This window comes from Hemitrygon akajei, chromosome 1 (genome assembly GCF_048418815.1).
Source record: "Hemitrygon akajei chromosome 1, sHemAka1.3, whole genome shotgun sequence".
Lineage (NCBI taxonomy): Eukaryota > Metazoa > Chordata > Chondrichthyes > Myliobatiformes > Dasyatidae > Hemitrygon > Hemitrygon akajei.
In genome coordinates this window covers 176,005,404-176,018,502 of record NC_133124.1, presented here as the reverse complement: position 1 = coordinate 176,018,502, position 13,099 = coordinate 176,005,404, and the positions used below count along the sequence as shown (strand labels likewise).

The window sequence follows — 13,099 nt, the reverse complement described above, 5'->3', positions numbered from 1 at the left end:
TAACTGCGATAACTTTTTTGGCTACTGCCAATGCAATTTTTAGAAATTTTTTCTGATACTTATTCAATTTAAGCTTTGGTATTGTCCCTTCAATGTATCCTAATAAAAATAATACTGGACTATGTGGGAGTTGTACTCCAGTAATTTGTTCCAATAAAAGTCTTAGATTTATCCAAAATGGTTGGATTTTAAAACAAGACCAAGTAGAATGTAAAAAAGTACCAATTTCTTGATTACATCGAAAACATTGGTCAGACATATTTGAATTTAATCTATTTATTTTCTGTGGTGTTATATATAATTGATGTAAAAAATTATACTGTATTAATCTAAGTCGAACATTTATTGTATTTCTCATGCTATCAGAACATAATCTTGACCAGTTTTTTCCATCAATTTTAACATTCAAATCAAATTCCCATTTTTGTCTTGATTTATGAATTCCTGATTTAATTGTCTGTTTTTGAATCAAATTATACATACAAGATGTATTTTTTTAATTTTTCCTTTTCGAATTAATATTTCTATTTCACTAGATTTTGCCATCAACATTGTTTGACCCAGCTTTTCTCGTAAATAAGCCTTTAATTGAAAATAACAGAAAAGAGTGTTATTTGATATTTTATATTTATTTTTAAATTGAGCAAACGACATCAATATACCCCCTTCAAAACAATCACCTATATATTTAATCCCCTTTTGGAACCAATTATGTAGAAGTTTATTAACCATTGTAAAAGGAATAAGCCTATTTTGAATTAAAGTTCTTTTTGCTAATAAAGATTCTTTATCTCATCGTCCATATTTACCTTATTCCATAAATCAATCAAGTGTCTTAATATAGGAGATTCTTTTTTTCCCGTATCCATTTAGATTCCCATTTATATATAAAATCTTCTGGTATATTTTCTCCTATCTTATCTAATTCTATTCTAATCCATGCCGGTTTTTCTTCATCAAAAAAAGACACAATAAATCTAAGTTGATTTGCTTTATAATAATTCTTAAAATTTGGAAGTTGTAATCCTCCTAAATCAAATTTACATGTCAATTTTTCCAATGATATTCTTGACATCTTTCCTTTCCAAAGAAATTTCCTTACATATTTATTCAGTTCTTGAAAAAACTTCTGAGGTAATTGTATTGGTAAAGTTTGAAATAAATATTGCAATCTAGGAAATATATTCATTTTTACAGCATTAACTCTACCTATTAATGTTATTGGTAACATCATCCATTTATCAAGATCCTCTTTTATTTTTTTTTTAATAATGGCAAATAATTTTGTTTATATTTATCCCGTTTATTGACCATCGAAATTGAGTTACTAATCGACATTGATTATAATTTCCTTTGGTAAGGGGTAAAATTTCACTTTTACCCCAATGGGGGGGTAATGTTGTGTTCTTTTTATTCGCAACATTAGTGGGGGGGGTACTTTGTTTTTTTTTCTTATATATTAGTTATCTTTCTTCTATATTTCTTCTTTTTTGCCTGAATGGTTGGGGAGAAACTCATAGCAACATGGAGAATTTTAAAGATTTCCCAAGGTATTATGAATGATTAATTTACTTAATTTTTTAAGTTTTAATGTTAATGGAATTAATGGACCTGTGAAAAGAAAAAGAGTTTTAACATATATTAAGAAAATGAAAGGAGATATAGCTTTTTTACAAGAAACACATTTAACAGAAACAGAACATAAGAAATTAAAGAGGGATTGGGTTGGAAATGTCATTGCAGCTTCATTTAATTCAAAATCGAGAGGAGTTGCAATTTTGGTTAATAAATCTTTACCAATTAAAATACAAAATGTAATAATTGATTCTGGGGGGAGATATGTGATTATACATTGTCAATTTTTTTCAGAATTATGGACTTTTATGAACATTTATGCACCAAATGAAAATGATGCAAAATTCATACAAGAAGTTTTTTTGAACTTGCCTGATGCACATGATAAAATATTAATAGGTGGAGATTTTAATTTTTGTTTAGATCCAGTTTTCGATAGGTCAAGAAAAATTGCTACAAAATCAAAAGTAATAAAACTAACTATCATTAATGAAAGATTTAAACCTGATTGATATATGGAGGAAAATTAATCCAAGAGAAAGAGATTATTCATTTTATTCAAATAGACATAAAACTTACTCAAGGATTGATTTTTTTTTATTATCAAAAAATATTCAAGATAGAGTGAAAAGTGTGGAATATAAAGCAAGAATACTGTCAGATCATTCCCCCTTGATAATGACAATGATAATGATGGATAAGGAGGAATCGATTTATAGATGGAGATTTAATTCAATTTTATTAAAACGTCAAGATTTTTGTGATTTTATGAAAAAACAGATTCAATTTTTTTGGGATACAAATTTACATTCAGTTGAGGATAAAATTGTATTATGGGAAGCGATGAAAGCATATTTAAGGGGTCAGATTATAAGTTATACATCTAAAATTAAGAAGGAATACATGGCAGAAATAGATCAATTGGAAAAAGATATCATAAAGTTAGAAAAAGAATCTCAAAGATATATGACAGAAGAAAAACGAAGAGAAGTTGTTAATAAAAAACTACAATATAATACACTCCAGACATATCGTACAGAAAAAGTAATTCTGAGAAGTAAACAGAAATATTACGAATTAGGTGAAAGATCACATAAAATTCTTGCTTGGCAGTTGAGACTTGCCTCGCCTTGCAAGTGTCTGGAGCCTCTCCCTGTTTGGAACTGCCTCTCCATGTCCATGACTTCGCTAGGTAGGACCCGCCATCTTGCCGCTACCTGGCGTTGCGAACTGTCTCGTCGTGTTCAGCGTTCTGTGTAATGAGTCCCGGCCCTACCTCCTGTACCCAGGGAGGGGTCCCGGCTCTGTGTACTGTGTAATGAGTCCTGGCCCTACGTCCTGTACCCAAGGAGGGGTCCCGGCTTGGTGTTCCATGTTCCTGTCCTCTCTCGACCAAGGCCCTGTGCTCCCGTCATGTCCATGTGACTCACCCAGCCCAGGAGTACCTTGCCCAGACCAGTGCTGGGATTCCCTCGTCCTGTGCTGGGGTTCCCTTGTCCCGTCCAGGAGTCTTTCATCCCGTCCTGTGCCTCTCCTCGTCCTGTAGCCACGTCTTGTCCTCGCCGGGTTCTGGAGTCCGAGCCCGCGTCAAGACCCAGGTTCTGGGTCCTTGTCCAGTCTCTGGCTCGGAGTCCAAGCCCACACTCCTAGTTCCCAGTTCTATGTCCTGGTTCCGCTATCCTCGTCAAGTCCTAGCCCAGGCCTGGAACCCTTGTCTGTGTCATGTCCAGCGTAATTTCTTCCCCACTTTCCTTGCTTCCTTCTCACGCCTAATCCTGTTCCAGGTAGTTCAGTGTCTGTGTCTTGCTTTTGGGTCCACTCCCAATGCCCTCCCTATGAAACAACCCCCCATACCAGACAGTGATGCAGCCTGTCAGAATGCTCTCCACTGTACATTTATTGAAGCTTTTGAGTGTATTTGTTGACATACCAAATCTCTTAAAACTCTTACTGAAGTATAGTCGCTGTCTTGCCTTCTTTATAACTACATCGGTATTGGGATCAGATTGGGTACTCAGATCTTGACACCCTGAAACTTATAACTGCTCACTCTCTCCACTTCTCATCCATCTATGAGGATTGGTTTGTGTTTCTTCGTCTTACCCTTCCTGAAGTCCACAATCAGCTCTTTCGTCTTACTGATGTTGAGTGCCAGGTTGTTGCTGTGACACCACTCCACTAGTTGGCATTTCTCACTCCTGTACGCCCTCTCATCACCACCTGAGATTCTACCAACAATGGTTGTATCATCAGCGAATCTATAGATGGTATTTGAGGCCGTCTCCATGTGTCGCCCTGGGAACAGCCCGGAGATGGGAGAGTCCTCTATCGCGTATCTGCTCGGGATGCACAATGAAACACGACTTTTCACCTTTCTCCAAACCCTCTTCGCAAACCCACGGTCCTCAAAGAGCTGAGCTACCGTCTCTCCCCCATGACAGCCGCACAGTGTGGGAGTGACCCCGGGCTGCCAGCCAGAAGCACAACATTGTACATTTCCAGCGAGTCTCGGCTCATCCAGGCCCGCAGAGCCGACGACAACGCAGCTGGTCAGCCGTCGTTTCCCGGAGTTTCATTCCAGTCCAAGGAACAGATAAAATCGCCAGACCCCCCGCTTGCTGTTGTCTAACACCTCTGTGACAGACGACAGGAAGTTCCGGGAGGTTCTGGTGTTCTGGAACTTCCTTTTTGGTGTGTTCCTTCCATCTCACCGGGTCCTGTTTCCCTTTAAATTCCCAGCGCCCAGTTTTATGTTTCCTCAAGGCATTTTGGCTTCGCAGGGTCCCCAACCTCACAGACCTCTCCACATCAATCACTGCAGACCCTGCCGCCACAAGCACCTCCTGTCAATCCGGATATTGATCTCTGATTGGCAGCAGCTGGTGGTTTCTACAGAACGACAGTTACCGGCGAGCAGGTAAAAGTGGGAGTGACACGCAGATTCAGCGGATCAGATGGAGCTCAGTTTGACTGTGGAGAGTCCGCTGATGAGGAAGCGCCTCTGGAACAGGATGGAGCGGCACTGGGAGTGGAGAGAGAGCCCGTTGGTAAGGGAACGCGTCTGGGCCGTGGTGGGACAGCTCAGTGGCGAGGAGCGGGGAGGGAGTGGGGCTGGACCACGTAGTAAGTGGCTCTGGGCCTGGGGAGGTGCCTCAGGTGGTGACGGACCGGGAAGAAAGTGACTCTTAGACAGACAGAGCATCTGCTGGTGAGGAAGCGCCTCTGTTCAAAGGGGAAGAAGCTGGAAGGTTGAGGAATGGGTCTTCAGGCTTGTGCACCTCCTTCCTGACAGCAGCATCGAGAAGGGGACACGGCCTACATGGTGGGAGCGCCCTGATGATGGATATTGCCTTCCTTTGGCAAACCTTCTGAGGATGTCCGCTGGTGGAAGACTTGTACCTGTGATGAAACTGGCTGAGTACCACCGCTCTCTGTAGCCTCTTGTGTTCCTGTGCACTGGCGTGTCCATACCAGGCCGTGATACAACCAGTCAGAATGCTTTCCAACATGCATACAGTTGCAAGAAAATGTGTGCGCCCTTTGCAATTGCCTGGTTTTCTGCATTAATTACTCATAAAATGTGGTCTGATCTTCATCTGGGTCACAATAATAGACAAACACAATCTGCCTAAACTATTAACACACGAACAATTGTACTTTCCATGTCTTTATTGAACACATTTTTAAATCATTCACAGTCCAGGCTGGGAAATGTATGAACCCTTGTATTTAATAACTGGAAAAACCTGCTTCAGCAGCAATAACCTCCACCAGTTGTTTCCTGTAGCTGCTGATCAGACTTGCACAATGAGGAACAGGTGTTTTAGACAATTGCTCCATACAAAACTGTTTCAGTTCATCAATATTTCTGGGATGCTTTGTGTGATCAGCCCTCTTCAGGTCGTGCCACAGCACCCCAATTGGGTTAAGGTCTGGACTCTGACTTGGCCCTTCCAAAACACAATTTTTCTTCTTTTTAAACCATTTATTCCTGTGTTTTGGATCATTGTCTTGTTGCATTGTCCAACTTTAAACCTTTCCTCATTATTTAAAAAAAGCACTACGAGGTACACCCTCCACCCCTCTTCGCTCCAAAGAAAACACTCCCATTCTGTTATAGGTAACTCAACCCCTCCAGTCCTGGTAACACCCTCATGAATATTTCCTACATCATCTCCAGATTAATAATATCCTTCCTATTGCTGGGTCACCAGAACTCACGCAATTCTCCCAGTACGGTCTCAGCAATGTCTTGTACAACTGTAACATGACGTCCCAACTCCTGTACTCAGTTCCCTGACACATGATTGCCGGTGGGCCAAACACCTTCTTCACCGCCCTGTTTATCTGTGTGACCACTGTTAGTGAATTACATTTCTCTACCGTTAGATGTCTCTTTCTAAAGCACTACACAGTTCACACTTTAATATATAACCATATAAACATATAACAATATAGCACGGGAACAGGCCATCTCGGCCCTTATAGTCCGTGCCGAACGCTTACTCTCACCCCGTCCCACCTACCTGCACTCAGCCCATAACCCTCCATTCCTTTTCTGATCAAATGCCTATTCAATTTTTTTAATGACAAAATCGAACCTGCCTCTACCATTTCTACCTGAAACCCATTCCACACAGCCATCACTCCCTGAGCCTGAAGTTCCTCCTCGTGCTACCCCTAAACTTTTTCCCCTCTTGCCATATCCTTCGATGCCCTGACCGATCATGAACTGATCAACTTCCACCTTAAATACACAGACTTGGCTTCCACCGCAGTCTGTGGCAAAGCATTCCACAGATTTACTACTCTGGCTAAAAAAAATCCTCTGTTCTAAAGGGTCACCCTTCAGTTTTGAAGCTGTGCCCTCTCGTTCTGGATACCGTCACCACAGGAAACATCCTCTCCACATCCACCCAATCTAGTCCTTTCAACATTCGATAGGTTTCAATGAGATCCCCCGCATTTTTCTAAATTCCAGTGAGCACAGGCCCAAAGATGACAAACGCTCCTCATATGTTAACCCCTTCAGTCATGGAATAATCCTTGTGAACCTCCTCTGGAGTCTCGCCAATGACAACTCATCCCTTCCGAGATCAGGGGCCTGAAACTGTCGACAATACAGCAAGTGCGGCCTGACTAGCGTCTTATAAAGGCTCAGCATTGTCTACTTGATATTTGGCCTTGTTTCAAACTCCAATTCTCCAGCTGTGTGTGGAACGATTTAAATTTCAAAAATAAACCTTATTCACAATAAAATGTATGTTAAACAAATTTCGTGTCATTTGGTCAATCCAGTAGTTTGAACCATAGCACCATTACCACTGACGATGAGCGGCCACTTTATCAGGAACCCCCTGTACCTAATAAAGTGGCCGCTGACTGTCTGCTCGTGACCTGCGTCACCCACTGCAAGTTTCGATGTGCCGGGAATTTAGCACACACTGTTGTATCGCGTGATTATCTGAGTTACTGTCCCCAACCCGTCAGCATGAACCAGTCTGCCCTCTCATTAACAAGGCGATTTCTCCAATAGAACCGCCATTTACTGGATGTTTTGTGTTTCTCGCACCATTGTCTGTGTGGGTGGGGCAGAATGGGGAGGGTGGAAGAAGTCGGGAGGGGTGAAGGAAGGCTTTGGAGCGATGAGGAATTGGGGGAAGAGGGTCGATGAAAGGGAAGCCGTGTCCGTTGTGCCCCGTCCCTTTCTCACTCCTTGCCGCTCATTCCGTGACTTTGCCTCTTCAAGGCTGCTCCCTCGGTCCGCTTCAGGGCGGCCATTCCACCCGCCCCCGACTTCCGATGGAACAGTGTTATGAGTTTCCGGATGGTCAGATTCAGTCCGGCCCCCGGACTGGAAGTCAGACGCGATAGGAGAACTGACTTTCGCTGCCGCTGCTCCTCTCGTGTCGGGCGTCCGGGGCGCCAGCGCTCGACCCCAACGGGGAAGCAGTTACAATGGGATCGGCTGCTCCCAAACGAAGAGGAGAGCGCGCCTGGCGGGGAAGGGAGCAACAGGTCGGAGGCGGTGACTGAACTCAGTGGCCAGCCTATGAGAAGGGGGCAGGTGAGGAGGTGATGGCGGCCTGGATCTCTATGAGTATCTGCTTGTCTCTCTGTCTCCATTAACCCTAACCACTTCTTTCTGTCTCCCCACATCTCCATGCTCCCATCTCCCTCCCTCTTTCTCCTCATAGCTCTCGCTCTTGCTCTTCCGCTCTCTCCGTTTCTTGTCTCCCTCATCTGAATCACAAAGTTGGCGATTCTCGGTGGAAATCAGTTTGAAGTCCTCGGCTGATGAACCACTGCGGGAGGGGCGGTGAGGAGATAGGGCAAGTGAGGGATCTCACGACCAGTGAGGTAACTGGTCCAGAAAGAGGATCCAGTTCCCGTTTGTATAATTGGCCAGCCATCTGCCGCTGCCCGGGATCAATAAGTGCCGGTGAGACCCCGGTAGCGGTGAAGCAATTCGGGTGGGAGTGTTGTCAGAGTCCGTACCACACAGAGTTACAGCGGAACGGAACTGGCCTGCCAGTGCGGTCTGTGAATTAGTTAAAGCGAAACAGAGGAGAGCTGAACAAGAGGTGAACAGGATGTGGTGTACATGATACCAGGCGGAGGTGGGGGATGTGAGCAGTGAATAGGGGTTCAGGGAAATCGAGGGAGCAGAGAGAGAGGGGCAGTGTGAGGAGGAGAGAAGTGAAGAGGAGGGGGAATGGGGTGAGGAATAGACAGGGAGAGACATAAGGAGGGAGTGTGGGCTGGAAAAATATCTTGGGGTATTAGGAGGGAGAATGCCCGGGATGGGAAACGAAAGAGAAGAACAGGGGGCAGAAAAATGAAAGAAAGAGAGAGAGAGAGAGAGAAAAGAAACGTAGATTGGAAAGGGACAGGTTAAGGAAGGTCTATGGAGGATGCGATCTCAAAGACTCTTCACACGGCCTCAGATCACGTGGACAATAAACATAGCCATGACAGGGTGCTTTTTCTTGACCACAGCTCAGCTTTGAATACAATCTTTCCTCAGTTCTGATCAAAAAGCTCCAGAACCGGGGCCTCTGTACCTCCCTCTGCAACTGGATCCTCGACTTACCAAGCTGGAGACCACAGCCTGTGTGGATCGGAAATAACATCTCCACTTCGCTGACAACACCGGCGCCCCTCCGGGATGTGTGCTTAGCCCACTGCTCTACTCCCTCTACACCCTCGACTGTGTGGCCAGGCACAGCTGAAATGCCATCTATACATTTGCAGATTATTATACAACTGTTGTTAGCAGAATCGCAGATGGTGACGCGAGGGCGTACAGGAGCGAGATGTATCAGCTAGTTGTGTCGCGTCACAGCAACAACCTTGCACTCAATCTCAGAACTGATTGTAGACTTCAGAAAAGGTAAGACGAGGGGACACACATCAGTCCTGACAGAGGGATCAGAAGTAGAAAGAGTAAACAATTTCAAGTTCCTGGGTGTCAATATCTCTGAGGATCTAGACTGGGCCCAGCATATCGATGCAACGGCAAAGAAGACGCGGCGGTCTGAATATTTCATTCGGAGTTTGATGAGATTTGGTAAGTCACCAAAGACAGGGAATTTTGTTCAGATATACATGGAGAACATTCTCACTGGCTGCATCACCGTCTGGTATGGGGGTGGGGGTTGCTACTGCACAGGAACGACACAAGCAGCAGAGAGTTGTTCAGTTAGTCAGCTCCATCATGAGCCCAGCCTGTGTAGTATCCAGGACACCTTCACGGAGTGATGATTCAAAAGTTGTCATCTATCATTAAGCTGAAGCCTAGTTCTCATTGCCGCCACGATGAAGAAAGTACAGAAGCGTGAAGACGCACACTGAACGTCAATGTCGGCGATATCGGTATCGTATTTACTGCCTTGCATTTAACCTGTCGTATTGAGACTAGCCCATTGGACGCAGTTAGAGAGAGGGTGTGTGTGTATAAACGGATAGGGATGAAATGGTGGAGGTGTGAGGGGAAGAGGGAGCTGGGAGGACTGTGTGGTAAATGGAGCCGGCGTGTTTGGCGGTGAGTGTAATGTCATGGCTATGGATGGAAGGTTTGGGTGGGGGATCACGGGGAGAGTTGGGGACGGGTACTGGGCAGAGTTTGCCAGTCTTTGGGCTGTGTCCGCAGCTCCCTGAATGAGACAACGTGTGCATATTGTAGTTGAAACATGTAACTGGTAACTTGGTTTATTATTGTCACAGTGAAAAACTTTGTTCTGCACGTCCATCCAGATCATTTCACTACAGCAAGGTACTGCGTCCCTTCGGCCCAGCAAGACTGTGCTAAATATCTTTTTGCGCCCTCAGAGCTGTTTTCATTGAAAATACTTTGACTGGGCGATGAGGGCGCAGCTTCGGAAACTGATCTTGCTCCTGCTACTGGGTAAGAACTTCTCTTACTGCTCGGAACACGTGTGTGTGTGTGTGTGTGTGTGTGTGTGTGTGTGTGTGTGTGTGTGTGTGTGTGTGTGTGTGTGTGTGTGTGTGTGTGTGTGTGTGTGTGTGTGTGTGTGTGTGTGTGTGTGTGTGTGTGTGTGTGAGAGAGAGAGAGAGAGAGTAAAAGATGGAGCAAATGACAGAAAGAGTCTGTGTCTGTGGGGCCTCACTACATTCCCTCCCTCTCTGAGATACAGACGCACCCTCACCATTCTCCCTCCCTCACTGTGTTACAGACAGCTCCCTCGCCACCCTCTCCGTGTCCCAGTGGCCTCAGAGGTTGGAGGTCCCGAGTGGCTCCAACGTGACGCTGCACTGCGAAGTTCCGGGGCTGACGGAACCCCGGGTGATAATCTACCCCTACTGGGTGATCGGCGGGACGGGGGAGGGGGAAGAGGAACGTGTCGTCTACCCGCCCCCAGAGGAATCCCGGCAGGACGCCGCCCTACCTCAGAGTGAGATCGGCACGGGACTCTCCCTCCAACTCCGGCACCTCCGCCCGAGCCACTCCAACACCTACCGCTGCCTTGCGTCCGTTCATCTTCCCGACCGGCATCTGCTGCTCCGAGGGAACGGGACCGTGCTCCTGGTACGAGGTGAGTCTCCGGTCCCACTCCCCTCGCTCACCGGTAGCTGCCCGCGGATTCCAGCTTCCCTACTGGGATACGATCCCATTTCCTGTCCAGTTTTAATATATAATTTTCCTGACTGCTGGGTTAGATCCCAGTCTCTAACCGGCTCATGGGCAGTACATCTCTGTATATCTTTGGATGAATTGTGCAAGTCTGAGGGGATGAGGGAGCTGGAGAATCGCGGTGGGAGAGAGGGAGGGGGGACGCCTGAGGAGGGGCGGGAAGGGAAATGTCATGGACACGGGTTGAATGGGAGGAAGGACATGGGGCGAAGTGGAAGGGTTAGGCAGAGTTTGCCCGATTTTGGGCTGTGTTTGCCTAACGATAATTGTTTGAAATTTCGTTCCGTGTTCTTTACTGATTCAGCAATGGGCATTCGGGTCTGTATTGACAAACAAAGGGGACAACTGTACACGTGTTAAACTACAACAATTTGTTTTATTAGTGTTGTATAACCATGCAATACAAAAAGGAAAACGAAGGGTTAAGGATGTAGCGAAAACAAAACACTTCCCATCCACTGAACGAGCTGATCTGCAGATGCCGGAAGGAATCACAGATCCCACAAACTTCCATCTCTCTCACTGGACGTATTTGTCTCTATCTCCCCCAACTCTTATCATTATCACTGGTCGTAACGTGGTCTGATAGAAAATTCTCCCGACTTACACAAAGATTTACCCATACTTACACCATTCGATATCCTTCAAAGCTCTAACACAACTCTCACGCTAGAACTCTCCCTAAGGGGTCACAATTTTGTACCTGGACAAAGGCCTCGCATTCCCGACACAAACTTGTATCAATCAGGATCTACTCTCCAGGCTGGAGACTTGTACTCATTCTACTTTCTCAAATCCGTTCCACTCCGGGTTAACACTATGTTGCTGGCAGACTTCCTTTTTTATTTTAGCACATACCAAGAACGAATAATGTTTAACTCTTTCCTTACAGTCTGATAACAATCCACATTTAATCTCTGCCCTCCATTCCTCTTCCTGTGTACAGACAGTCCTTCACTATTTTCTCCCTCCCTCAAAGTGTTACAGACGCACCCTATCTAATCTCTCTACCTATTTGCATGTGTTACAGATGCTCCCTCATTATTCTCCCTCCCTCCTTGTATTACAGACCCTCCCTCACAACTCCCTCTCTACATGTGTTAGACGATTACTCGTCATTCTCCATCCGTCACTGTATTACAGAAACTCACTCATCCACCTCTCTCTCTCCTTCCCTCTATGTGTTACAGACGCACCCTCACCATTCTCCCTCCCTCACGGTGTTACAGACAGCTCCCTCGCCACCCTCTACGTGTCCCAGTGGCCTCAGCGGTTGGAGGTCCCGAGTGGCTCCAACGTGACGCTGCACTGCGAAGTTCTGGGGCTGACGGAGCCCCGGACGATAATCTACCCCTATTGGGTGATCGGCGGGACGGGGGAGGAGGAAGAGGGACGTGTCGTCTACCCGCCCCCCGAGGGATCCCGGCAGGAAGCCGCCCTACCTCAGAGTGAGATCGGCACGGGACTCTCCCTCCAACTCCGGCACCTCCGCCCGAGCCACTCCAACACCTACCGCTGCCTGGCGTCCGTTCATCTTCCCGACCGGCAGCTGCTGCTCCGAGGGAACGGGACCGTGCTCCTGGTACGAGGTGAGTCTCCGGTATCTCTCCCCTCGTTCTCTTTCCACCGCCGCTTCCCTGATTCCTGCTGGGATTGGACCGCATGTCCAGTTCTGTTATTTCATATATATTATCCCGCTGAACGCTCGGATTAGATCCCAGCCTGTAACCCACTCCCAGCAATGTTATTCTATACATAAACCCCTGAACCCTCGGAATACATCCCATCCCTAGCTCGCCTCGGTGAACCGTCTCACTCTGAACTCCGATTTACTCTCAGGTTCTCCCCGGGAGCCACTGCCTCTTTACATCCTGCTCGGCCTGAAGGCGCTCGCACTGCTAGTCCTGACCACCGCGTACCGGCTCCCAAAGAGCAAGAGCGAACCAGCGCACCCAGTTTAGTTCCGTAAAGTGCGGACTCTGAAGCGACGGAGACAGTGGAGAAAAGGCCCGATCACTGCTGGCGGACCCAGGACTCTTCCTTAGTCCGTCCTCCTGCGGCCTGGACTGTGCCAATCACCAACTTTCTCCCACCGACATCTCACTGTCAGGAGAGAGCAACAGATTCCCGACAGAGCAAAGGACGTCCTTCATCGAGCCGATGATCTTCCAGCAGTACTTGTTGCCTGTCTGTGTTTGATCAGGAAATAGTCTGTTTCTCAGAGAATCCTTCGTTTCACAGTTGATGGGGATGAACCGGTACACAGACCCTTGCTTCTGTCTCCACACCCTCCGAGCGAATCCACGGTCTGCGAGGAGGTGGTGACCGTCTGTTCTCGTTCACAGCCGTTCCGAAGGTAACGTGTGGTGC

The 13,099-nt window shown here is 46.4% G+C and overlaps 1 protein-coding gene across 3 annotated transcripts; it reads left to right on the top strand.

The window, feature by feature from the left end:
* Positions 1 to 7,201: 7,201 nt before the first annotated feature.
* Positions 7,202 to 12,876, top strand: LOC140732591 (uncharacterized). 3 transcript variants are annotated; one of them, XM_073055327.1, is made up of 6 exons: positions 7,202 to 7,642; positions 8,603 to 9,145; positions 9,907 to 9,982; positions 10,272 to 10,631; positions 11,920 to 12,318; positions 12,569 to 12,876. In XM_073055327.1, the coding sequence occupies exons 3-6, from the start codon at positions 9,940 to 9,942 to the stop codon at positions 12,688 to 12,690; spliced, it is 924 nt and encodes a 307-aa protein (XP_072911428.1). In that variant the 5' UTR covers positions 7,202 to 7,642; positions 8,603 to 9,145; positions 9,907 to 9,939; the 3' UTR covers positions 12,691 to 12,876. The 3 variants fall into 3 exon arrangements, with proteins under 3 accessions (XP_072911428.1, XP_072911427.1, XP_072911426.1); XM_073055326.1 differs by lacking the exon at positions 8,603 to 9,145; XM_073055325.1 differs by lacking the exon at positions 8,603 to 9,145 and having other exon boundaries at positions 9,832 to 9,982.
* Positions 12,877 to 13,099: the final 223 nt, after the last annotated feature.